The 24481-nt window shown below is 51.0% G+C and overlaps 1 protein-coding gene across 1 annotated transcript in view; it reads left to right on the top strand.

The window, feature by feature from the left end:
* LOC141176443 (growth arrest-specific protein 7-like) overlaps positions 1-23873 on the top strand; it is a 105533-nt gene extending 81660 nt beyond the window's left edge. Inside the window, exons 3-6 of the mRNA XM_073660422.1 lie at positions 2087-2164; positions 5234-5319; positions 12293-12346; positions 23733-23873. Coding sequence (XP_073516523.1) covers positions 2087-2164; positions 5234-5319; positions 12293-12346; positions 23733-23873 — 359 coding nt within the window. The remainder of the gene's footprint in view (positions 1-2086; positions 2165-5233; positions 5320-12292; positions 12347-23732) is intronic.
* The last annotated feature ends 608 nt before the right edge of the window (positions 23874-24481 follow it).

The raw sequence follows: 24481 nt of genomic DNA on the forward strand, positions 1-24481 counted from the left end.
AGAGGTCTTGAGAGAACCTGAGATTTACTTGTTGGGAGATTAGTTCAAAGCTATACGGAGGAGGCAGATTATGGACGACTTTGTAGGTCAATGTTGGTAGTTTGAACTCGATACATTGGGGAATTGGAAGCCAACGAAGGGATTTGCAGAGGAGTAGGGAGCACAGGTGGATTAGTCGGGCTGCAGCGTTAAGGACGGACTGGAGAGGTGCGAGAGTGTTAAGGCGGCCACAGAGGAGGACATTGCAGTAACCAAGTCCAGAGATGACGAGGGCATGCACAAGCATTTTAGTAGATTCGGGGGTTGAGGAAGGGATGGATTCTGGAAATATTTTTGAGGTGGTCAGAGCTTGGATGTGCGGTTTCAGGGACAAGGCAAAGTCTAGGGTTACTCCGAGGCAGTGGACTTCAGGTACAGGGGAAAGCATGATTAGGTAGGAGAGTTAGGTGAGATGGAGGAAAGATGATGAGATCAGTTTTCTTCACATTGAGCTTTAGCAAGCGAGAGGAGAAGGAGGAGGATATGGCTGGGATTCTGGAAAGTATAGAGGTGACGTCTAGACCAGAGATGTACATCTGAGTGTCATCAGAATATAGGTGTTATTGGAAGCCATGGGACTTTGAGTTGTCCCAGGCCAAAGGTATAGATTGATAAGAGTAGGGGTCTTAGGATAAAGCCCTAAGGAACACCAAGAGCGGGTTCAGGATGTAGTGTGGGAGTTGGCGATGCTAAATGTGCATTTGGAGAGAGGTATGAGGAGATCCAGGTCTTTGACTCCAAAAGAAGAGAGGATTTGTAGTAGGAACGAGTGATCGACTGTGTCGAAGGCAAAGGACAAGTCTAGAAGGAGGAGTATAGAGAATTGTCCATTGGCTTTGACAGTAAGTGGTTGATAATTTTTGGTTAGGGCAGTTTCGGTGGAGTGGTGGAGACGGAAGCCGGTTTGAAGGTTATCAAAGAGTCGGTTAGATGAGAGGTGGGAGGAAAATTCATCATGGACATGCTGTTTGAGGAGTTTGGAGGCGAACGGGAGCAATTTCTTCAGGATAGGTGTGGTTGTGGCATGTTTGAAAGCAAAAGGGAAGGTACCAGAAGTTAGTGATAGGTTGAAGAGATGGGTTGGGGCTGGGATCAGCGTGGTGGTGAGGTTGCGGAGGAGGTGGGATGGGATGGGGTCAAGAGCAGAAGTGGTGAGGGGTGATTTGGAGAGGAGATGAGTGAGTTCTCTTTCAGTGATGGTGGGGAGGAAGGTTGTGGTTGGGGCAGTGGTCGGTTATACGTTGGGGCTGTGGTGGTTGAGCAGTAAAGACTTTCCTTGCTTCCTTGTCGATCTTGTTTTTGAAATGTACGGCAAAGTCTCCTGCCGAGTTTAGGGAGGTCTGAGGGGGCGGAGGAGGTAAAAGTGTAGAATAACTGTTTGGGGTTGTGGGATACAGAAGATATGATGAAGGTTGTGGTGGGGGAAGTGGTCGGTTATACGTTGGGGCTGTGGTGGTTGAGCAGTAAAGACTTTCCTTGCTTCCTTGTCGATCTTGTTTTTGAAATGTACGGCAAAGTCTCCTGCCGAGTTTAGGGAGGTCTGAGGGGGCGGAGGAGGTAAAAGTGTAGACTAACTGTTTGGGGTTGTGGGACACAGAAGATATGATGAAGGTTGTTGAGTCGTCCCGTTTAGCAAAGGTGAGGACCGACTTCAATGTGAAAGTCTTCCTGCAGGTGCGTTTTCTTCCAGCTCCGCTCCGCACCCTAAACATTTGGCAAAACTTTTTAGTGAGGTTTAAAGTCAATTGTTCATTGGAAAGGACTAAGAAAATTTAGCTCAATAATGAAGAACTAGTCCAGCTGACCTGTGCCTCCTCTGTACCAAGGGGTCAGACATGGACATAGAGGGTCAGAACGAGCTGGAATAACCTGCAGTACCACGTCCGGCCACTAGATGCTGCAGCTCTGCAGTCTGCCCGATCATCACATGTCCGCCCCCTCGTACCGCCCCGCGTCTGTCACTTTAAGAGAATATTCTGTGTGTCCATGTGCTGACACGTGACGTCTCGTATCACACGCGTGTAAATGTCCTCTGCTTCTTTTTAAGAGACGACGTGGGAAAGACCGAACACGTCACCTGTGAGCATGAAAAGTCCTCTGGTGAAGAAGACGTCACTGCCCCAAGGTGAGATGGACGACTGCTGTATCCAAGCCTATCCTGTGTGATACTTTCTGCTGAGACGTGTATCTAATCCTATTATGTATTCTGTTGAGCTATGTATCCCACTCTGTGGCGACGTACCCTCTGTAGGCCCCGTATGTGGCGATGTTCCCTTGGGAGGTCCCCCCCGTCTCAGTCGACGTCCCATCGGGAGGCCCCCTCGTCTGTGGCGATGTACCCTCTGTAGGCCCCGTATGTGGCGATGTTACCTCGGGAGACCCCCCCCCCCCTGTTTGTGGCGACGTCCCCTCCCTCGCCGTCTGTGGCGACGTAACCCCCCCCTGTCTCTGGTGATGTCCCCTCGGGAGGTCCCCCCGTCTGTGGCGACGTACCCTCTGTAGGCCCCGTACGTGGCGATGTTCCCTCGGGAGCCCCCCCCCTGTCTGTGGCGACGTCCCCTGGAGAGCCCCCCCCTGTCTGTGGCGACATCCCCTCGGGAGGCGCCCCCCCCCCCTGTCTGTGGCGACATCCCCTCGGGAGGCGCCCCCCCCCCCCCCATCTGTGGCGACGTCCACTCGGGAGGTCCCCCCCTGTCTGGGGCATCGTCCCCTCGGGAGGCCCCCTCATTTGTGGCGACGTCCCCTCAGGAGGCCCTCTCGTCTGTGGCGACGTCCCCCCCCCATCTGTGGCGACGTCCACTCGGGAGGTCCCCCTCGTTTGTGGCGACGTCCCCTCAGGAGGCCCCCTCGTCTGTGGCGATGTCCCCCCCTGTCTCTGGCGACGTCCCCTCGGGAGGCGCCCCCATCCCCCCCCCCGTGGCGACGTCCCCTCGGAAGGCCCCCTCGTCTGTGGTGACACGTCCCCTCGGAAGGCCCCCTCGTCTGTGGCGACACGTCCCCTCGGAAGGTCCCCCGTCTGTGGCGACACGTCCCCTCGGAAGGCCCCCCGTCTGTGGCGACGTCCCCTCGGGAGGCCATAGTCTGTGGCGACGTCCCCTCGGGAGGCCATAGTCTGTGGCGACGTCCCCTCGGGAGTCCCTATATGTGGGGGGTCCCTCACTCACCCTCAGATTAGTGTAATATTAACACTATAATCGTCGTTCTCAATTATTGGGGGAGGGGAGGAGCCGCCATTTTTACTAGTCTCCCGGCAACCAAGAAAAATGGCTGAATAAGGATAAGTGTGGGCGCCCCCTGCGCGTTCCCGCCTTGTACTTTTGCGCGTCGTCGTCCTCGACTTTCTGCATCTCGCTGCCTCGAACGCTTGGAAATCCAGTTGCTACGGCAACCGAGCTGCAGGAAAACGTCTTAAGACCCTCGGAAGAGACAATTTATTTTTATATCTGACTTGTTTAAATAAGAAAAATCCCGACACCGAGGACCAGATCCACGGGATCGACACACGGGCGCCGCCGGGGGGAGCGAGGGGCCGAGCCGCAGGTTATATCACCTGGTCACCGCTGTGTTAATTGTGTGGCGGCCATATTGGACTGAAGCCACGTTGTGAGGCCTGGACTACACAGTGAATGTACATCAATAGGGGGCAGTAGTGAGACCTGTGTGACATGATATACGGCCCGGTCACCCACCGAGAACAGCACGGGGAAGAGACGGATACAAGGAATTTGTCCTTCCTGTAATCCTCCATCTGCAAGGAAGCACATACAGTGGGGGAAATAAGTATTTGATCCCCTACAGACCGGTTAGACGCTCCTAATCAACTCGTTACCTGCATTAAAGACAGCTGTCTTACATAGTCACCTGTATAAAAGACTCCTGTCCACAGACTCAATCAGTCAGACTCTGACCCCTACAACATGGGCAAGACCAAACAGCTGTCTAAGGATGTCAGGGACAAGATCATGGACCTGCACAAAGCTGGAATGGGCTACAAAACCATAAGTAAGACGCTGGGTGAGAAGTGGGTCCATGCATTGTAGTCCGATCTTGGTCCGATTTATATGGCTGTCTAACTGCGTCCTTATAGTGACAAATACAAGAAAAACTGTACAACAGAGGACTTTAGGGACTGAATAAAGCTATGATCAGAGGATGGCACTTCGAGTGCGAAGCAACAAGTCACCTGGCGAGTGACAGAAGAATGTGCAAGTAGAATAAATGCAGAAGGTCCTGGATGTGGCGTCCTCACGTGCCCAGTAAAAATGGACAAAGTTTAGCCGTACCAGTAAACGACATGTTGTATATTCCCAACCTAGAAGGAAGGCTAATATCCATAAAGAGTGTGACCGCTGAAGGACACCCTGTGAAATTCCAAGGAGACAACTGCACTATCCTGGATGACTCTGGACACAATGAATAGGTTCACATGACCTAGACGTCTGGGTCTCTGATATTCAGAAAGCAAATATTAAAGGATCCATAATATAATGCAATGACCACAGGAAATAAGAAATGAAGGGAAAGCGGAGAGCTGTCAGGCGACTTCTGGAAAAAAAATGGCTGAAGTCATGAATGCAATGAGATCAGTGGGTGAGGATGTAGAAGACGGCCACAGAGAAACGCTTGAAAACAAAGCATTTCTTTGTAGGGTGGACTTCCCCTTTAATAGTCCTTTTCAGTCTTTATTCTGATTTTATTTATTTTTTTTTAATGTTTTATTTCACAGATTCCAGAACAATAGATTTGATTAATATCCGATTATTCTTCTCGGATTCGCCGGAATGTTCCATTTCTCTTGTTTTTTGTGTTGATGATAATGAATGTCATGTGACCGGCGGCGGAATCCGGAAATATCGGGGTCATCAAGTAACATTGTGTGATCTCAGCTGAATCTGCTCGTCGGCGGGCGGCGATGGACGCGTCGGGGGAAGGGCATCCAAATCCAGCAAACGGGCCACGTTCTTTAATTAAAGGGATTGTCTATAAGTTCAACGTAATTATTGTCGTGAAGTTTTAGAACTTTGTGTATCAGTGAATATTCATCGTCGGGTAATGCGGGTTTGTTACAATGTATCTCATCTAGACGATAATGTCAGCTAAATTCCTGTTTATGTAGGTTTGTTACAATGTATCAGTGCAGATAATGTGTCATTCCAGAGCAGTTGTAACAACAGATCTTTTTTCTCTTTTCTAGTAAATGGATTCCATCCCTCGGGATCCCCCTCACATCAGCACGACACGAGTCATGTGACCGTCCGAAAGCCCAGCGGGGACCCCCAGGTGAGCAGGCGTTCATCACAAGTGGAGTTCCCCTTTAAATATATATTTTTTTCCCCCGTGCCGTCTCTCATCATGGACTCGGTCCAGCCGGGCCCCGTAAGGAAACATCTGTTCTCTGGAGATCCTGCTTTCCTCTGCAGCTGCCGGGAGAACGCGCGTTGGGGGGGCCGTGGGCTTTACGGAGGTGACGTCACCCCACAGCTAGGGGTGAAGAGAGGGGTCTCAGCTGGGGAGCCCCCCATATCGACCTCATAATCGACCTCTAGTAATCAATTTGCAACTCTGGATCTTTTCCTGTGTCAGTGCACACTGTAATAACGGCATTGTATTCATGAGCTAGAAAGCCAGGGATGTGCACTGCCGGCCGGTTCCCCCACCCCACGGATGATCTGTCACAGTGCATGGAATTATGCATCGCTGTGGGGACCTGTGACGTAGGTGCATAGCGGACCCCGGTTATCAAGGTATCCACCATCCCGGTCCTATCGGGTCCTGCCGCCTTCCGCAGCCCCTGCTCTTCCCCCTCCTTATGCGGCATCTCCTCGTCTGCCGGAGTTTTGTGGAGTGTAAAAAAATTGCAGCAATCTTGTATCATCGGCCATAACGGCTCTGCTAAATCCGCGCTCGTCTGCGGCAGCGAAGGCAGAGCCCCGCTAATGATCTGTCGCTTTAACCCCTGCTGCCCCAAAAATACCAACGTCCGATTCACTTGTACTCTACGTATTCTCATTTTTGGGGGAATTTTTGTAGTTTTTTTTGTTGTCCATTATTTTTCCTTTTTAAGATTTTTCTTTTAAAATATCTTTATTTTTTTAGTATTTTTTTTTTAATATTTTTTATATTTTTTATTTTTATTTTACTACGTAAATTTGGCAATCACCGAAGAACTAGAGGCGGTTTTTCCAATATGAGAGGAGGCCCCTTCTTGATGGAGTGGTGAAGAAGAAAAGGAAAAAAAAAATTGGCGCCTTTTGAGGACAAACATTTGGCTTCTAGAAGAAATCAAGACCTGATCTTCTACCAGACCAAAGCTGATGTCCATGGGGTCCAAGAAGCAGACCCACAAGTAGATCACAAGGCTTCCGGTAGCAGGGCCCACGGGGGTACTAGCGGGGGATTCTAGGAGCTAGACTCCTGATCACTAGAGAAAATCCAGGAGCTGGGCCCACAACATGATCACTGAGGTTCTAGGATATGGACCCATCGTTGATCACTGATGGGTTCCTAGAGCTGGGCTCACAACTGATCACTGAGGTTCTAGGATCCGAACTCATGGCTGATCACCGGTGGGTTCCTGTAGCTGGACCCACGACTGATCACTGAGGTTCTAGGATCCAGACTCATGACTGATCACTGGTGGGTTTCTGGAGCCCACGACTGATCACTAAGGTTCTAGGATCCGGACCCATGGCTGGTCACTGATGGGTTCCTAGAGCTGGGCTCACAACTGATCACTGAGGGTCTAGGATATGGACCCATCGTTGATCACCGGTGGGTTCCTGTAGCTGGACCCATGACTGATCACTGAGGTTCTAGGATCCAGACTCATGACTGATCACTAGTGGGTTTCTGGAGCCCAAGACTGATCACTAAGGTTCTAGGATCCGGACCCATGGCTGGTAACTGATGGGTTCCTAGAGCTGGGCTCACATCTGATCACTGAGGTTCTAGGATCCGAACTCATGGCTGATCTCCGGTGGGTTCCAGGAGCTGGACCCGTGACTGATCACTGTGGTGATGGGTGGGTAGGCTGTGAGTTCCTGAAGCAAAATTCACGACTGATCACTGTGGTGGTGATGGGGGTTTTCTAGGAGTCGGACCCATGGCTGATTACCGAAGGGGTTTCCAGAAGTCAGACCCACGATTGACCACAAGTAGGGGGAGTTCTAGGAACCGGATCACCGATGAGGTTTCCAGTGGTCGGACCCAGTATTGACCAAGGGGTTATTCTAGGAGCTGGACCATTGTCCGATCACCGAAAGAGTTCCCACAACTGATGACTGGGGGGAGTGTTTCCGAAGCTGACCTGCAGCTGATCACTGAGGTGACTGTTTTAAGGAGACGGACCTGCGACTGATCACCAGGGGGATTCTAGGAGCTGGATCTGCTGCTGATTTCTTGGGGGTGGAAGGGTTGTTCCAAGAGCCATCCCACAGCTGATCACTGATAAGGGAAGGGGGTGTTTCAGGAGCTTTTAGGGCCAGACTGGCGCTTTTCCTTGTCTTGGGAAGGTCCACCTTACTGGAGAAAATCATTATGATCGGGAGACTTGGTCATCCTTCTCTTTTACGATCATCATCAAGTTGGAGGCTAGAGTCATGAAGACACCACTCAAAAGCTTTAAGAGCCAACATCAGACGAGGGCTTCAGAAGGAACACATCATAGGGTCACAAGAGGAGATAAGTCAACCTGATCTGTCCAATCTAATGGCCTGTAAGGTAGGGCCGAAGTCAACCTCAGTCTATCGAAAGGCCCGTAGAGTCCAATGGGCAGAGGAGTTGTTCAAAACCAAAAGTCAATAGTGTTACGTATGCTCAATGTCAGGCGAGTGGTGGCGCAGCACTGTGTATGGATTCCTCTCCTCCAGTCCATAGAAAAATTGGGGCCAAAAACTAAAACAAAATTTCCATAATTTCTGCATTTTTTTCACCGTACATCCTGATTACGTATGGAGATGAGGAAATGGTAGGTTCCTCCTTTGGAACTCCGTTGACCTGCCACCAGATAATTAACCATCATGACTCCATCAATACCGCGGGCCGATTCCCATTTATTGTTCGTGATGGAATCCATTTATATTCCGGTGACCCGATAACCTCAAAGCTAATTAAGCCGTCAACAGACAATAGAAGCTGCCAAGGGCGGGAAAGAAGCCTGGTAATTTATGTAGACTGGAATACCCCTTTTAACTCCTTATGTCCATATAGACCTCATAGTGGATGGTTCTTAACTCAGAACCTTCTATCTCAGCATAATAAGAGCAGTTCCCACCATGTCTGTCTCCACTTACCCCATGCAGCTCCTTTGGGGTTCTTAGAGACAGCTGGGTCCATCTCTGGTTGGTCCCGACCCCTTTGCTTTTGGATGTTAGAATCTGTGTAGGAGTCCCCTCTGCAGAGGAACTTCATTGTTGGCAATTACGAGGATGGATAATTTATCAAAATGTTACGGTTTAGAGGTTGAAGAAGAAAGAAATGAGGCTTTTTTGTCCTGGTGAGCTGCAGGGAGCACGTTTTGATTATCCCGGAGATGGACCTTTAGCTGATCACTTGTGGTTTCTGGAGCTGGACCTTTAACTGATAACTGGGGCATTCCAGGAACTGGACTCTTAGCTGATCACTGGAGGGGGAAGGGTTCCAGCAGCTGGACCTTTAGCTGACCACTGGGTGGTTCCAGAAACTGGACCCACAGCTGACCATTTGGGCTTCCAGGAGCTGGACCCTCAGCTGACCACTTGGGGTTCCAGGAGCTGGACCCTTAGCTGATCACTGGGGGGGGTCTAGGAGCTGGACCCTTAGCTGATCACTGGGGGTGAGATTCATGAGCTGGACCCTTAGCTGATCACTGGAGTGGGGGTCTAGGAGCTGGACGCTTAGCTGATCACTGGAGGGGGTTCCAGGAGTTGGACCCACAGCTGACCACTTGGGGTTCCAGCAGCTGGACCTTTAGCTGACCACTGGGTGGTTCTAGAAACTGGACCCTTAGCTGACCACTTGGGCTTCCAGGAGCTGGACCCTTAGCTGATCACTGGGGGGGTTCCAGGAGCTGGACGCTTAGCTGATCACTGGGGGGGGGGATTTATGAGCTGGACCCTTAGCTGATCACTGGGGTGGAGGTTCCAGGAGCTGGACGCTTAGCTGATCACTGGGTGGATCCAGAAACTGGACCCTTAGCTGACCACTTGGGCTTCCAGGAGCTGGACCCTTAGCTGACCACTTGGGCTTCCAGGAGCTGGACCCTTAGCTGATCACTGGGGGGGTTCCAGGAGCTGGACGCTTAGCTGATCACTGGGGGGGGGGATTTATGAGCTGGACCCTTAGCTGATCACTGGGGTGGAGGTTCCAGGAGCTGGACGCTTAGCTGATCATTGGGTGGTTCCAGAAACTGGACCCACAGCTGACCACTTGGGGTTCCAGGAGCTGAACCCACAGCTGACCGCTTGGGCTTCCAGGAGCTGGACCCTCAGCTGACCACTTGAGGTTCCGGGAGCTGAGCCCTTAGCTGATCACTGGGGGGGTGGGGTTCCAGGAGCTGGACCCTTAGCTGATCACTAGGGGGGAGATTCATGAGCTGGACCCTTAGCCGATCACTGGAGGGGGTTCCAGGAGCTGGACCCACAGCTGACCACTTGGGGTTCCAAGAGTCGGACCCACAGCTGACCACTTGGGGTTCCAAGAGTCGGTCCTGCAGCTGATCACTTGGGGTTCCAGGAGTCGGTCCTGCAGCTGATCACTTGGGGTTCCAGGAGTCGGTCCTGCAGCTGATCACTTGGGGTTCCAGGAGTCGGTCCTGCAGCTGATCACTTGGGGTTCCAGGAGTCGGTCCTGCAGCTGATCACTTGGGGTTCCAGGAGTCGGTCCTGCAGCTGATCACTTGGGGTTCCAGGAGTCGGTCCTGCAGCTGATCACTTGGGGTTCCAGGAGTCGGTCCTGCAGCTGATCAATCTCTGCGACGGCTATCCATGACCCAACCCCTAAAACAACTCTCACCCTACACTTCTGACCATCAGATGTGGCCATTTTCCTATATTTAAGAATTGTTTTGTTTTTTTTTTAACTCCACGACTTCAATCTGTATTTTTTTTTGTAGTTGTTGTGATGAATCTCTATCGCCCTGGGCTTCATACATTATTATCATCTACTCCATCATCGCTGCCTGAAGTGCATTACACCGCTATAATATATAACGGTGACAAGAGGCAGCGAGGATGTCAGCGTCCAGATATTAATGGCCGACATAAGGAGGCAGCGCCCCCCTCCTCACTAAAAAAAAAAAAACAAATAATCATCAAACCTGTATATATGTTCCCATATAGATGATTTATGCAAATGATCCTTTTAATTAGATGCGATTTGTAACGATCGCTGAAGGACGTGTGTAAAAGAAAATAGAAAAAAATAATAAAACAAATTTGGAGTTCAAAAGGCATAGAGTTCAAAAGACATGGAGTTCAAAAGGCATCGAAGAGTGGATTTTGCTTTTACGATAGATACATTGTGATTTTTAGGATTCTTTTGTTACAGCTTTTGTTTTCTCTTCTCGTATTATATATTTTTATCTCTCTGTCGATGATTTTTCCCATATAGATGTTCCCATATAGATGATTTATGTAGATGATCCTTTTTATTAGATGCGATTTGTAACGATCGCTGAAGGACGTGTGTAAAAGAAAATAGAGGAAATAATAAAACAAATTTTTGGAGTTCAAAAGGCATAGAAGAGTGGATTTTGCTTTTACGATAGATACATTGTGATTTTTAGGATTCTTTTGTTACGGCTTTTGTTTTCTCTTCTCGTATTATATATTTTTATCTCTCTGTCGATGATTTTTCTCATATAGATGTTCCCATATAGATGATCCTTTTTATTAGATGCGATTTGTAACGATCGCTGAAGGACGTGTGTAAAAGAAAATAGAGGAAATAATCAAACAAATTTTTGGAGTTCAAAAGGCATAGAAGAGTGGATTTTGCTTTTACGATAGATACATTGTGATTTTTAGGATTCTTTTGTTACGGCTTTTGTTTTCTCTTCTCGTATTATATATTTTTATCTCTCTGTCGATGATTTTTCCCATATAGATGTTCCCATATAGATGATTTATGTAGATGATCCTTTTTATTAGATGCGATTTGTAACGATCGCTGAAGGACGTGTGTAAAAGAAAATAGAGGAAATAATAAAACAAATTTTTGGAGTTCAAAAGGCATAGAAGAGTGGATTTTGCTTTTACGATAGATACATTGTGATTTTTAGGATTCTTTTGTTACGGCTTTTGTTTTCTCTTCTCGTATTATATATTTTTATCTCTCTGTCGATGATTTTTCCCATATAGATGTTCCCATATAGATGATCCTTTTTATTAGATGCGATTTGTAACGATCGCTGAAGGACGTGTGTAAAAGAAAATAGAGGAAATAATCAAACAAATTTTTGGAGTTCAAAAGGCATAGAAGAGTGGATTTTGCTTTTACGATAGATACATTGTGATTTTTAGGATTCTTTTGTTACGGCTTTTGTTTTCTCTTCTCGTATTATATATTTTTATCTCTCTGTCGATGATTTTTCCCATATAGATGTTCCCATATAGATGATTTATGTAGATGATCCTTTTTATTAGATGCGATTTGTAACGATCGCTGAAGGACGTGTGTAAAAGAAAATAGAGGAAATAATAAAACTAATTTTTGGAGTTCAAAAGGCATAGAAGAGTGGATTTTGCTTTTACGATAGATACATTGTGATTTTTAGGATTCTTTTGTTACAGCTTTTGTTTTCTCTTCTCTTATATATTTTTCTCTCTCTGTCGATGATTTTTCTTGGACTTGTGCTTGGTTTCATCACTCGGGGACGTGTAGATGTTGGATTTTTCTACCTTTCATTCAGTCTCCATTCTGGGGTTTCCCTGCTCTTCGAATTTTTTTTTTTTTTCTATATTTTTGTGTGTGAGCAGCTGTGATTAACCCTTCGGTGCCGAGAAGGAGGGGAGGTGTGAGCGCGTTTCGGCTCGGCGTGCCGCTTGACTGGGCAGAGTACATGAGCTTCATGTGGCAAACGATCGTCGCTGATACCTCCAGGACACGGTGACAGAATTAATGCAGCTCCCTGCGAGCGCGGAGGGCTAATGTGCAGCTCCTGAGCCCGTCCGTCCGTCCGTCCTCCTCACCGCAGCAGATACATCGCCTTCCCAAAAAAAGAAAAATGTCAGACATTGAGACCAGCTTTGACGATGCTTCTTGCCTCTCTCCGCAGAGTCCGGGGTCCCCGTCACCCACCAGAAAGCAGAACAAGGAGACCACCATCACGGTGAGTGTCCTCATCCTTGTTACTATGACAATGTAGCCATGAGAACTGCAGCAAGAAGCTGCAAATATGGAGACGACCGCGGCTCGTTACATTGTATCCAAACTCAAAAAAAAAAAAAAATGGTCTTAAAATACTGAGGGGCTCGTAATTATTACTGAGGAGGAGGGTGGAAGGCGTGAAAATTCACGGTCTTCATTACCTGATTATTTTTTTTTACATTTTTCATTCATGTTAATTTTATATATTTTTACATTTCCTCCTCTACCCACAAGGGACAATTGATCTTTGATATCGTAGGGGTTAATTTCTATGTATTTTTTTTTCTCTTATGTAACATTTTTTTGAGCATTCTTAGAATTTGCATTTTATGGTAGGGGAAAAAAAAATGTAAAAAAAAAAATATCGATTTTTTTTTTTTTTTTTTTTTAATTTTATTTTCATTCTTCAAGATTGATCCGGAAATAGTGTAGAATTTACATCAGTCTATGAAATATTAAAAAAAAAAAAAAAGGTGCAGGTGTCTAATCAGCTGTTTACATCCCTGGAAGCAACAGGCAAAAAAAAAAAAAAAAAAAAAGTCTCTGCTGCCGACTCCGCTGTCGACTCCGCTGCCGACTCCACTGTCGCCATCTGCTCCAAAAGGCACAAAAATTCTAAATTCTTACAAAAAAAAAATGTAAAGTAATTAATCTCTTCTTCTGCATTCTTGGGTGATTGACAGCGAGTAGGAGAGACTCTGTGTGGGTAAGGGGGGCTTCGGAGGGGGAGGGCTCATGCCCAGCAGATGAGATGCATACGCTGCTCCGTGGTGGATGGAATTCCCTCCGAGCGTTCATGTAATGTCATGTGAACACTGCAGCAATCCAAATTATGTAACCTCCGTCCCCTGTTAACCCTATTACTCCAGATCCTAATTAATGGATTTTTTTTTTTTTTCCAATTTTCAATACAATTTTGTAATTAATTTTGATAAATTTTTAACAATTTTCTGCAAATGTTTTATGAAAAAAATTACTGAAAAATAAGAAACTGGTGGAAAACAGAAGAGCCAGGACTGTATATCCCATATTTATCCAATCCACAACGGTCTTCTGTCTCCTCCTTCCCGATCATTGCTAGGAATTACGATTTTCAGTCCTCGGAGAAGCTGCCATCTTGTTTTTTTTTTTATAAATGAAAGCCAAGAGAAAATTTTTGTAACGGTGCAGAGTTTCTGGGTAGATTTGGAATTGACGTAATTTTCTTTATTTTTGCTCCATTTGTGTTTTGTTTGGGCAAAATGTTGACTATTTAGAGAAGTTGTTGGCGCTTGGTCTTCTATGAATGGTGGTCCAGATCTCTAATGATCGGGATTGTAGAGGACACTATGTTGACAATTTTGAGCCCCATGATGGGGTCAGATCCTCTGCTTTATCTTGTCCCCCACTTATTAGCGGACATCTGCATTATTTTGTTTCCCCCCTCGTTTTTTAGACCACCTCCCCACCAGGCAGTCCTTGTTCCGACTAGGTTTGTTCCTTGTGGCTCACGCATGATAGGCTTTGGATACAGCTCAACGTTACTGCCATCCTTAAGAGCACATGTCCTTCAATAGTTAAGACTTGTTGATTCATGGTTTCACCTCTGCTTCTTCTGGGGCATTAGGCATCTACACACCTTCAGGTATGTAGGTGGGGCATCACATCCCAGGAAGAAGCTCAGAGGTGAAACCCTGATTCAACAGGTCTTCGCTATTGGTGGACATGTCCTCATCTTGTCTGTTTTAGGGATTGGGAAGGTTGATTGGTGGAGTGATCCATCTATATTAGCCATGTTCTGGGACCGAGGTGTGTGTGAAATATCAGAATCAAAATCAGCTGCGTTTTCACACCTATTGATAAAAGTGACTTTTTTTTACCTGATTTGTGTTTACGGCATGGAGGACTTTATTGTGAAGAGTGGCTAATTCTGGAGCAGAACTCAGGCTTTGTCTGTATTTACAGCATGTGATGGTTTGGTGATGTTGTGTAGGCGAACCATAGAATTTTCATCTGGATCGAATTTGGAGGAGTGTAACATCTCGAGTATCAAAAAAATAATCTGTCATTGATTTCTGCTCTTGCAGCTGACAGCTCACCGATGGTCCTTGGTTCATTGATTTTTCTTAATCTCTAGTTCTTGGATCAGGTCAGAGATTGAGACTGACTCCTGCGTCTTCTGCTTGTCGATATCAACCAGTTCTCTTGATCATCCAGTTGTCTCCTGGTGGAATTTCTTTCGTCTGTCCACTGCATGTTCTGCTTTTTGTTACTTGCTTTCTGAGACTTCAATGCTCCTGCTCCATTCTTGTCCTTAGATGCTCTAAGACCTTCTGAGCAGAGCCTTTTCTGTTCTCCTTGTTGGTGGGTTCACATATGTTGTCTTCTGCGGACTTTCAGTGAACTCTCAGGTAGTTATCACACAGAAAAACTGGTACTGAAATCCAGACCTCTCCTGGTCGTAGGCGAGCAAAGCCGACCAGTTCGACAATGTTAGTCCTCCTAAACTTCAACGTTTTGATAGACACTGCTTCTGAACTTGAGACCTTCTCAGGTCACAGGAGGTGTCTCTATACTTCAGGTCATGTTGAGCTGCCTCGATATCTCTGGTCGGGGGAGCTGCCTCGATATCTCTGGTCGGGGGAGCTGCCTCGATATCTCTGGTCGGGGGAGCTGCCTCGATATCTCTGGTCGGGGGAGCTGCCTCGATATCTCTGGTCGGGGGAGCTGCCTCGATATCTCTGGTCGGGGGAGCTGCCTCGATATCTCTGGTCGGGGGAGCTGCCTCGATATCTCTGGTCGGGGGAGCTGCCTCGATATCTCTGGTCGGGGGAGCTGCCTCGATATCTCTGGTCGGGGGAGCTGCCTCGATATCTCTGGTCGGGGGAGCTGCCTCGATATCTCTGGTCGGGGGAGCTGCCTCGATATCTCTGGTCGGGGGAGCTGCCTCGATATCTCTGGTCGGGGGAGCTGCCTCGATATCTCTGGTCGGGGGAGCTGCCTCGATATCTCTGGTCGGGGGAGCTGCCTCGATATCTCTGGTCGGGGGAGCTGCCTCGATATCTCTGGTCGGGGGAGCTGCCTCGATATCTCTGGTCGGGGGAGCTGCCTCGATATCTCTGGTCGGGGGAGCTGCCTCGATATCTCTGGTCGGGGGAGCTGCCTCGATATCTCTGGTCGGGGGAGCTGCCTCGATATCTCTGGTCGGGGGAGCTGCCTCGATATCTCTGGTCGGGGGAGCTGCCTCGATATCTCTGGTCGGGGGAGCTGCCTCGATATCTCGGGTCGGGGGAGCTGCCTCGATATCTCGGGTCGGGGGAGCTGCCTCGATATCTCGGGTCGGGGGAGCTGCCTCGATATCTCGGGTCGGGGGAGCTGCCTCGATATCTCGGGTCGGGGGAGCTGCCTCTATTTCTCGGGTCGGGGGAGCTGCCTCTATTTCTCGGGTCGGGGAAGTTGCCTCTCTTTCTCGGGTCGGGGGAGCTGCCTCTATTTCTCGGGTCGGCGGAGCTGCCTCTATTTCTCGGGTCGGGGAAGTTGCCTCTCTTTCTCGGGTCGGGGGAGCTGCCTCGATTTCTCGGGTCGGGGGAGCTGCCTCGATTTCTCGGGTCGGGGGAGCTGCCTCTATTTCTCGGGTCTGGGGAGCTGCCTCGATATCTCTGGTCGGGGGAGCTGCCTCGATATCTCTGGTCGGGGGAGCTGCCTCTATTTCTCTGGTCGGGGGAGCTGCCTCGATATCTCGGGTCGGGGGAGCTGCCTCTATTTCTCGGGTCGGGGGAGCTGCCTCTATTTCTCGGGTCGGGGGAGCTGCCTCTATTTCTCGGGTCGGGGGAGCTGCCTCTATTTCTCGGGTCGGGGGAGCTGCCTCTATTTCTCGGGTCGGGGGAGCTGCCTCTATTTCTCGGGTCGGGGGAGCTGCCTCTATTTCTCGGGTCTGGGGAGCTGCCTCTATTTCTCGGGTCTGGGGAGCTGCCTCTCTTTCTCGGGTCGGGGGAGCTGCCTCTATTTCTCGGGTCTGGGGAGCTGCCTCTATTTCTCGGGTCGGGGGAGCTGCCTCTATTTCTCGGGTCTGGGGAGCTGCCTCGATATCTCTGGTCGGGGGAGCTGCCTCGATATCTCTGGTCGGGGGAGCTGCCTCGATATCTCTGGTCGGGGGAGCTGCCTCGATATCTCTGGTCGGGGGAGCTGCCTCGATATCTCTGGTCGGGGGAGCTGCCTCGATATCTCGGGTCGGGGGAGCTGCCTCGATATCTCGGGTCGGGGGAGCTGCCTCGATATCTCGGGTCGGGGGAGCTGCCTCGATATCTCGGGTCGGGGGAGCTGCCTCTATTTCTCGGGTCGGGGGAGCTGCCTCTATTTCTCGGGTCGGGGGAGCTGCCTCTATTTCTCGGGTCGGGGGAGCTGCCTCTATTTCTCGGGTCGGGGGAGCTGCCTCTATTTCTCGGGTCGGGGGAGCTGCCTCTATTTCTCGGGTCGGGGGAGCTGCCTCTATTTCTCTGGTCTGGGGAGCTGCCTCTATTTCTCTGGTCGGGGGAGCTGCCTCTATTTCTCTGGTCTGGGGAGCTGCCTCTATTTCTCGGGTCGGGGGAGCTGCCTCTATTTCTCGGGTCGGGGGAGCTGCCTCTATTTCTCTGGTCGGGGGAGCTGCCTCTATTTCTCTGGTCGGGGGAGCTGCCTCTATTTCTCTGGTCGGGGGAGCTGCCTCTATTTCTCGGGTCGGGGGAGCTGCCTCTATTTCTCGGGTCGGGGGAGCTGCCTCTATTTCTCGGGTCGGGGGAGCTGCCTCTATTTCTCGGGTCGGGGGAGCTGCCTCTATTTCTCGGGTCGGGGGAGCTGCCTCTATTTCTCGGGTCGGGGGAGCTGCCTCTATTTCTCTGGTCGGGGGAGCTGCCTCTATTTCTCTGGTCTGGGGAGCTGCCTCTATTTCTCGGGTCGGGGGAGCTGCCTCTATTTCTCGGGTCGGGGGAGCTGCCTCTATTTCTCGGGTCGGGGGAGCTGCCTCTATTTCTCGGGTCGGGGGAGCTGCCTCTATTTCTCTGGTCGGGGGAGCTGCCTCTATTTCTCTGGTCGGGGGAGCTGCCTCTATTTCTCTGGTCGGGGGAACTGCCTCTATTTCTCTGGTCGGGGGAGCTGCCTCTATTTCTCTGGTCGGGGGAGCTGCCTCTATTTCTCTGGTCGGGGGAGCTGCCTCTATTTCTCTGGTCGGGGGAGCTGCCTCTATTTCTCTGGTCGGGGGAGCTGCCTCTATTTCTCTGGTCGGGGGAGCTGCCTCTATTTCTCTGGTCGGGGGAGCTGCCTCTATTTCTCTGGTCGGGGGAGCTGCCTCTATTTCTCGGGTCGGGGGAGCTGCCTCTATTTCTCGGGTCGGGGGAGCTGCCTCTATTTCTCGGGTCTGGGGAGCTGCCTCTATTTCTCGGGTCTGGGGAGCTGCCTCTATTTCTCGGGTCTGGGGAGCTGCCTCTATTTCTCGGGTCTGGGGAGCTGCCTCTATTTCTCGGGTCTGGGGAGCTGCCTCTATTTCTCGGGTCTGGGGAGCTGCCTCTATTTCTCGGGTCTGGGGAGCTGCCTCTATTTCTCGGGTCTGGGGAGCTGCCTCTATTTCTCGGGTCTGGGGAGCTGCCTCTATTTCTCGGGTCGGGGGAGCTGCCTCTATTTCTCGGGTCGGGGGAGCTGCCTCTATTTCTCGGGTCGGGGGAGCTGCCTCTATTTCTCGGGTCTGGGGAGCTGCCTCTATTTCTCTGGTCGGGGGAGCTGCCTCGATATCTCTGGTCTGGGGAGCTGCCTCTATTTCTCTGGTCGGGGGAGCTGCCTCTATTTCTCGGGTCGGGGGAGCTGCCTCTATTTCTCTGGTCGGGGGAGCTGCCTCTATTTCTCTGGTCGGGGGAGCTGCCTCTATTTCTCGGGTCGGGGGAGCTGCCTCGATATCTCGGGTCTGGGGAGCTGCCTCGATATCTCGGGTCTGGGGAGCTGCCTCGATATCTCTGGTCTGGGGAGCTGCCTCGATATCTCTGGTCGGGGGAGCTGCCTCGATATCTCTGGTCGGGGGAGCTGCCTCTATTTCTCGGGTCTGGGGAGCTGCCTCTATTTCTCGGGTCGGGGGAGCTGCCTCTATTTCTCGGGTCGGGGGAGCTGCCTCGATATCTCTGGTCGGGGGAGCTGCCTCTATTTCTCGGGTCTGGGGAGCTGCCTCTATTTCTCGGGTCTGGGGAGCTGCCTCTATTTCTCGGGTCGGGGGAGCTGCCTCTATTTCTCGGGTCGGGGGAGCTGCCTCGATATCTCGGGTCGGGGGAGCTGCCTCTATTTCTCGGGTCGGGGGAGCTGCCTCTATTTCTCGGGTCTGGGGAGCTGCCTCGATATCTCTGGTCTGGGGAGCTGCCTCGATATCTCTGGTCTGGGGAGCTGCCTCGATATCTCTGGTCGGGGGAGCTGCCTCTATTTCTCGGGTCTGGGGAGCTGCCTCTATTTCTCTGGTCGGGGGAGCTGCCTCTATTTCTCTGGTCGGGGGAGCTGCCTCTATTTCTCGGGTCGGGGGAGCTGCCTCTATTTCTCGGGTCTGGGGAGCTGCCTCGATATCTCGGGTCTGGGGAGCTGCCTCGATATCTCGGGTCTGGGGAGCTGCCTCGATATCTCTGGTCTGGGGAGCTGCCTCGATATCTCTGGTCGGGGGAGCTGCCTCGATATCTCTGGTCGGGGGAGCTGCCTCTATTTCTCGGGTCTGGGGAGCTGCCTCTATTTCTCTGGTCGGGGGAGCTGCCTCGATATCTCTGGTCGGGGGAGCTGCCTCGATATCTCTGGTCGGGGGAGCTGCCTCTATTTCTCGGGTCGGGGGAGCTGCCTCTATTTCTCGGGTCTGGGGAGCTGCCTCTATTTCTCGGGTCTGGGGAGCTGCCTCTATTTCTCGGGTCGGGGGAGCTGCCTCGATATCTGTGGTCGGGGGAGCTGCCTCTATTTCTCGGGTCGGGGGAGCTGCCTCTATTTCTCGGGTCGGGGGAGCTGCCTCTATTTCTCGGGTCTGGGGAGCTGCCTCTATTTCTCGGGTCTGGGGAGCTGCCTCTATTTCTCGGGTCTGGGGAGCTGCCTCTATTTCTCGGGTCTGGGGAGCTGCCTCTATTTCTCGGGTCTGGGGAGCTGCCTCTATTTCTCGGGTCGGGGGAGCTGCCTCTATTTCTCGGGTCGGGGGAGCTGCCTCTATTTCTCTGGTCGGCGGAGCTGCCTCTATTTCTCGGGTCTGGGGAGCTGCCTCTATTTCTCGGGTCTGGGGAGCTGCCTCTATTTCTCGGGTCGGGGGAGCTGCCTCTATTTCTCGGGTCGGGGGAGCTGCCTCTATTTCTCGGGTCTGGGGAGCTGCCTCTCTTTCTCGGGTCGGGGGAGCTGCCTCTATTTCTCGGGTCGGGGGAGCTGCCTCGATATCTCTGGTCGGGGGAGCTGCCTCGATATCTCTGGTCGGGGGAGCTGCCTCGATATCTCTGGTCGGGGGAGCTGCCTCGATATCTCTGGTCGGGGGAGCTGCCTCGATATCTCTGGTCGGGGGAGCTGCCTCGATATCTCGGGTCGGGGGAGCTGCCTCTATTTCTCGGGTCTGGGGAGCTGCCTCTATTTCTCGGGTCGGGGGAGCTGCCTCTATTTCTCGGGTCGGGGGAGCTGCCTCTATTTCTCGGGTCGGGGGAGCTGCTTCTATTTCTCGGGTCGGGGGAGCTGCCTCTATTTCTCGGGTCGGCGGAGCTGCCTCTATTTCTCGGGTCGGCGGAGCTGCCTCTATTTCTCGGGTCTGGGGAGCTGCCTCTATTTCTCGGGTCTGGGGAGCTGCCTCTATTTCTCGGGTCGGCGGAGCTGCCTCTATTTCTCGGGTCGGCGGAGCTGCCTCTATTTCTCGGGTCGGCGGAGCTGCCTCGATATCTCGGGTCGGGGGAGCTGCCTCTATTTCTCGGGTCGGGGGAGCTGCCTCTATTTCTCGGGTCGGGGGAGCTGCCTCTATTTCTCGGGTCGGGGGAGCTGCCTCTATTTCTCGGGTCTGGGGAGCTGCCTCTATTTCTCGGGTCTGGGGAGCTGCCTCTCTTTCTCGGGTCGGGGGAGCTGCCTCTCTTTCTCGGGTCGGGGGAGCTGCCTCGATATCTCTGGTCGGGGGAGCTGCCTCTATTTCTCGGGTCGGGGGAGCTGCCTCGATATCTCTGGTCGGGGGAGCTGCCTCGATATCTCTGGTCTGGGGAGCTGCCTCGATATCTCTGGTCGGGGGAGCTGCCTCGATATCTCTGGTCTGGGGAGCTGCCTCGATATCTCTGGTCGGGGGAGCTGCCTCGATATCTCGGGTCGGGGGAGCTGCCTCTATTTCTCGGGTCTGGGGAGCTGCCTCTATTTCTCGGGTCGGGGGAGCTGCCTCTATTTCTCGGGTCGGGGGAGCTGCCTCGATATCTCTGGTCGGGGGAGCTGCCTCTATTTCTCGGGTCTGGGGAGCTGCCTCTATTTCTCGGGTCGGGGGAGCTGCCTCTATTTCTCGGGTCGGGGGAGCTGCCTCTATTTCTCGGGTCGGGGGAGCTGCCTCTATTTCTCGGGTCGGGGGAGCTGCCTCTATTTCTCGGGTCGGGGGAGCTGCCTCTATTTCTCGGGTCGGGGGAGCTGCCTCTATTTCTCGGGTCGGGGGAGCTGCCTCTATTTCTCGGGTCTGGGGAGCTGCCTCTATTTCTCGGGTCTGGGGAGCTGCCTCTATTTCTCGGGTCGGGGGAGCTGCCTCTATTTCTCGGGTCTGGGGAGCTGCCTCTATTTCTCGGGTCGGGGGAGCTGCCTCTATTTCTCGGGTCGGGGGAGCTGCCTCTATTTCTCGGGTCGGGGGAGCTGCCTCTATTTCTCGGGTCGGGGGAGCTGCCTCTATTTCTCGGGTCGGGGGAGCTGCCTCTATTTCTCGGGTCGGGGGAGCTGCCTCTATTTCTCGGGTCGGGGGAGCTGCCTCTATTTCTCGGGTCGGGGGAGCTGCCTCTATTTCTCGGGTCGGGGGAGCTGCCTCTATTTCTCGGGTCGGGGGAGCTGCCTCTATTTCTCGGGTCGGGGGAGCTGCCTCTATTTCTCGGGTCGGGGGAGCTGCCTCTATTTCTCGGGTCGGGGGAGCTGCCTCTATTTCTCGGGTCGGGGGAGCTGCCTCTATTTCTCGGGTCTGGGGAGCTGCCTCTATTTCTCGGGTCTGGGGAGCTGCCTCTATTTCTCGGGTCTGGGGAGCTGCCTCTATTTCTCGGGTCTGGGGAGCTGCCTCTATTTCTCGGGTCTGGGGAGCTGCCTCTATTTCTCGGGTCTGGGGAGCTGCCTCTATTTCTCGGGTCTGGGGAGCTGCCTCTATTTCTCGGGTCTGGGGAGCTGCCTCTATTTCTCGGGTCGGGGGAGCTGCCTCTATTTCTCGGGTCGGGGGAGCTGCCTCTATTTCTCGGGTCGGGGGAGCTGCCTCTATTTCTCGGGTCGGGGGAGCTGCCTCTATTTCTCGGGTCGGGGGAGCTGCCTCTATTTCTCGGGTCGGGGGAGCTGCCTCTATTTCTCGGGTCGGGGGAGCTGCCTCTATTTCTCGGGTCGGGGGAGCTGCCTCTATTTCTCGGGTCGGGGGAGCTGCCTCGATATCTCGGGTCGGGGGAGCTGCCTCTCTTTCTCGGGTCGGGGGAGCTGCCTCTATTTCTCGGGTCGGGGGAGCTGCCTCTATTTCTCGGGTCGGGGGAGCTGCCTCGATATCTCTGGTCGGGGGAGCTGCCTCGATATCTCTGGTCGGGGGAGCTGCCTCGATATCTCTGGTCGGGGGAGCTGCCTCGATTTCTCGGGTCGGGGGAGCTGCCTCGATTTCTCGGGTCGGGGGTTCAGAGTTTCTGACAGATGCAACGTTTTAGCTGGTCAAGGAGTCTAGTTTTGCATAAGTTTCATGGTGTGACCACCCTTTTTGGAGGTCATGTTAGTGGTATCTCCATCTTAGACTTCTCTACTGATGACCTTCACATCCTATTCTTTAAAGAAAACTTCAAAAATATTGAAGACAGGAGTTATCAGAATTTTTTACTTGCACCTTCTACTCACATCCTTCTCTTCACCATTTCTTTGGCTACATCTTTTCTGTTAATCCATACTGACCTGTCCTGATGAAGGGTCTGCAATTTTCAAAAATGTGTAAAAAAAACAACAAAAAAACCTGGTCCTTTACAACATACCATATGTCATACAGTGGATACGTACACATCTCTTGTATCCCCATGACAGAACTTTCACTGAGAATGAAAATTATGGGCCTAACAAAAGGTGACCTCATTTATGGTCTTTCAGACCCTTAAGTATAGCCATACAGTAGCCACCATAATGCCCTATCAATACAGAATAGACATGGTCACCTCATGTATACACAAAGATTCAGCTTAAGAGCAGCCAGGAAAAGAATCTTGAAATTACTCTCAATGACCAAGAAATCTTACTCAACCAAGAGGTCCTACATGATCTTCAAGCTCAAGACCCTACTGAGGTTGAGTACGCAAACCTTCTACATCGTGAGGATGAGATTGGTCTCCTCAAACGCTAAAGAAATCTTACTCAACCAAGAGGTCCTACATGATCTTAAAGCTCAAGACCCTACTGAGGTTGAGTACACAAACCTTCTGCATCGTGAGGATGAGATTGGTCTCCTCAGACGCTAAAGAAATCTTACTCAACCAAGAGGTCCTACATGATCTTCAAGCTCAAGACCCTACTGAGGTTGAGTACACAAACCTTCTACCTCGTGAGGATGAGATTGGTCTCGTCAGATGCTTAAGAAATCTTACTCAACCAAGAGGTCCTACATGATCTTCAAGCTCAAGACCCTACTGAGGTTGAGTACGCAAACCTTCTACATCGTGAGGATGAGATTGGTCTCCTCAGACGCTTCACTCTCTTAGATTTATGCTTGGTGGGTCAAGGCCTCCATTTATTCCTGTTGTCTGGGTGGAGTTGAGTTGTCCTCCATCACATTTGAGGTTCTCGTACAATATGTCTGGTACTAAAGGCTTCATGCAATGGCTGAATCCTCTTCCTCCGACCTGCTCCTCTGTATCGTCACAAGGAGCAGCCAACTCATCCGATTTTAAGATGGGTGGCCACCTTCTGAGGGTCCTTCTATGAGGAAGTCTGAGGGTTGGGGATTTTCTAGACACGGTCAATGATAGATGTCCTTATTAATGTCCAAGAAATCCAAAGAGGTCCGGTCACATGAGAATCCTATGACAGACCTGGTCAGGGACAACGTAGGACAAGGAGAGTGAAGGTCCATGAGGTGAAGCCGCCACCATCTTTATTCTGTACGATAATTTAGGTATAAAATAGGGGGAAAAAAAAACTTTTTCTCTTTTTTAATTGTAAATAGTTTTTGTCTTCTCCAGATAAACTGTGTGACGTTTCCTCATCCTGACACCATGCCGGAGCAGCAGCTGCTGAAGCCTGGAGAGTGGAGCTACTGCGACTACTTCTGGGTGCGTGACTGGGGTCTCTCCTATATGATGATGCGGAGCATGCTTCTATAACCTGGGCATCTCCTGTATATAATTATAGATGTACAGCCGGTATAACCTGGGTATCTCCTGTGTATAATTATAGATGTACAGCTGGTATAACCTGGGCATCTCCTGTATATAATTATATATGTACAGCCGGTATAACCTGGGCATCTCCTGTATATAATTATATATGTACAGCTGGTATAACCTGGCCATGTCCTGTATATAATTATATATGTACAGCCGGTATAACCTGGGCATCTCCTGTATATAATTATATATGTACAGCCGGTATAACCTGGGTATCTCCTGTGTATAATTATAGATGTACAGCTGGTATAACCTGGGTATCTCCTGTGTATAATTATAGATGTACAGCTGGTATAACCTGGGCATCTCCTGTATATAATTATAGATGTACAGCCGGTATAACCTGGGTATCTCCTGTGTATAATTATAGATGTACAGCTGGTATAACCTGGGCATCTCCTGTATATAATTATATATGTACAGCCGGTATAACCTGGGTATCTCCTGTGTATAATTATAGATGTACAGCTGGTATAACCTGGGTATCTCCTGTGTATAATTATAGATGTACAGCTGGTATAACCTGGGCATCTCCTGTATATAAT

Source organism: Phyllobates terribilis, unplaced genomic scaffold (genome assembly GCF_046119375.1).
Source record: "Phyllobates terribilis strain yellow unplaced genomic scaffold, ASM4611937v1 Scaffold_25__1_contigs__length_18738178, whole genome shotgun sequence".
NCBI classification, from domain to species: domain Eukaryota; kingdom Metazoa; phylum Chordata; class Amphibia; order Anura; family Dendrobatidae; genus Phyllobates; species Phyllobates terribilis.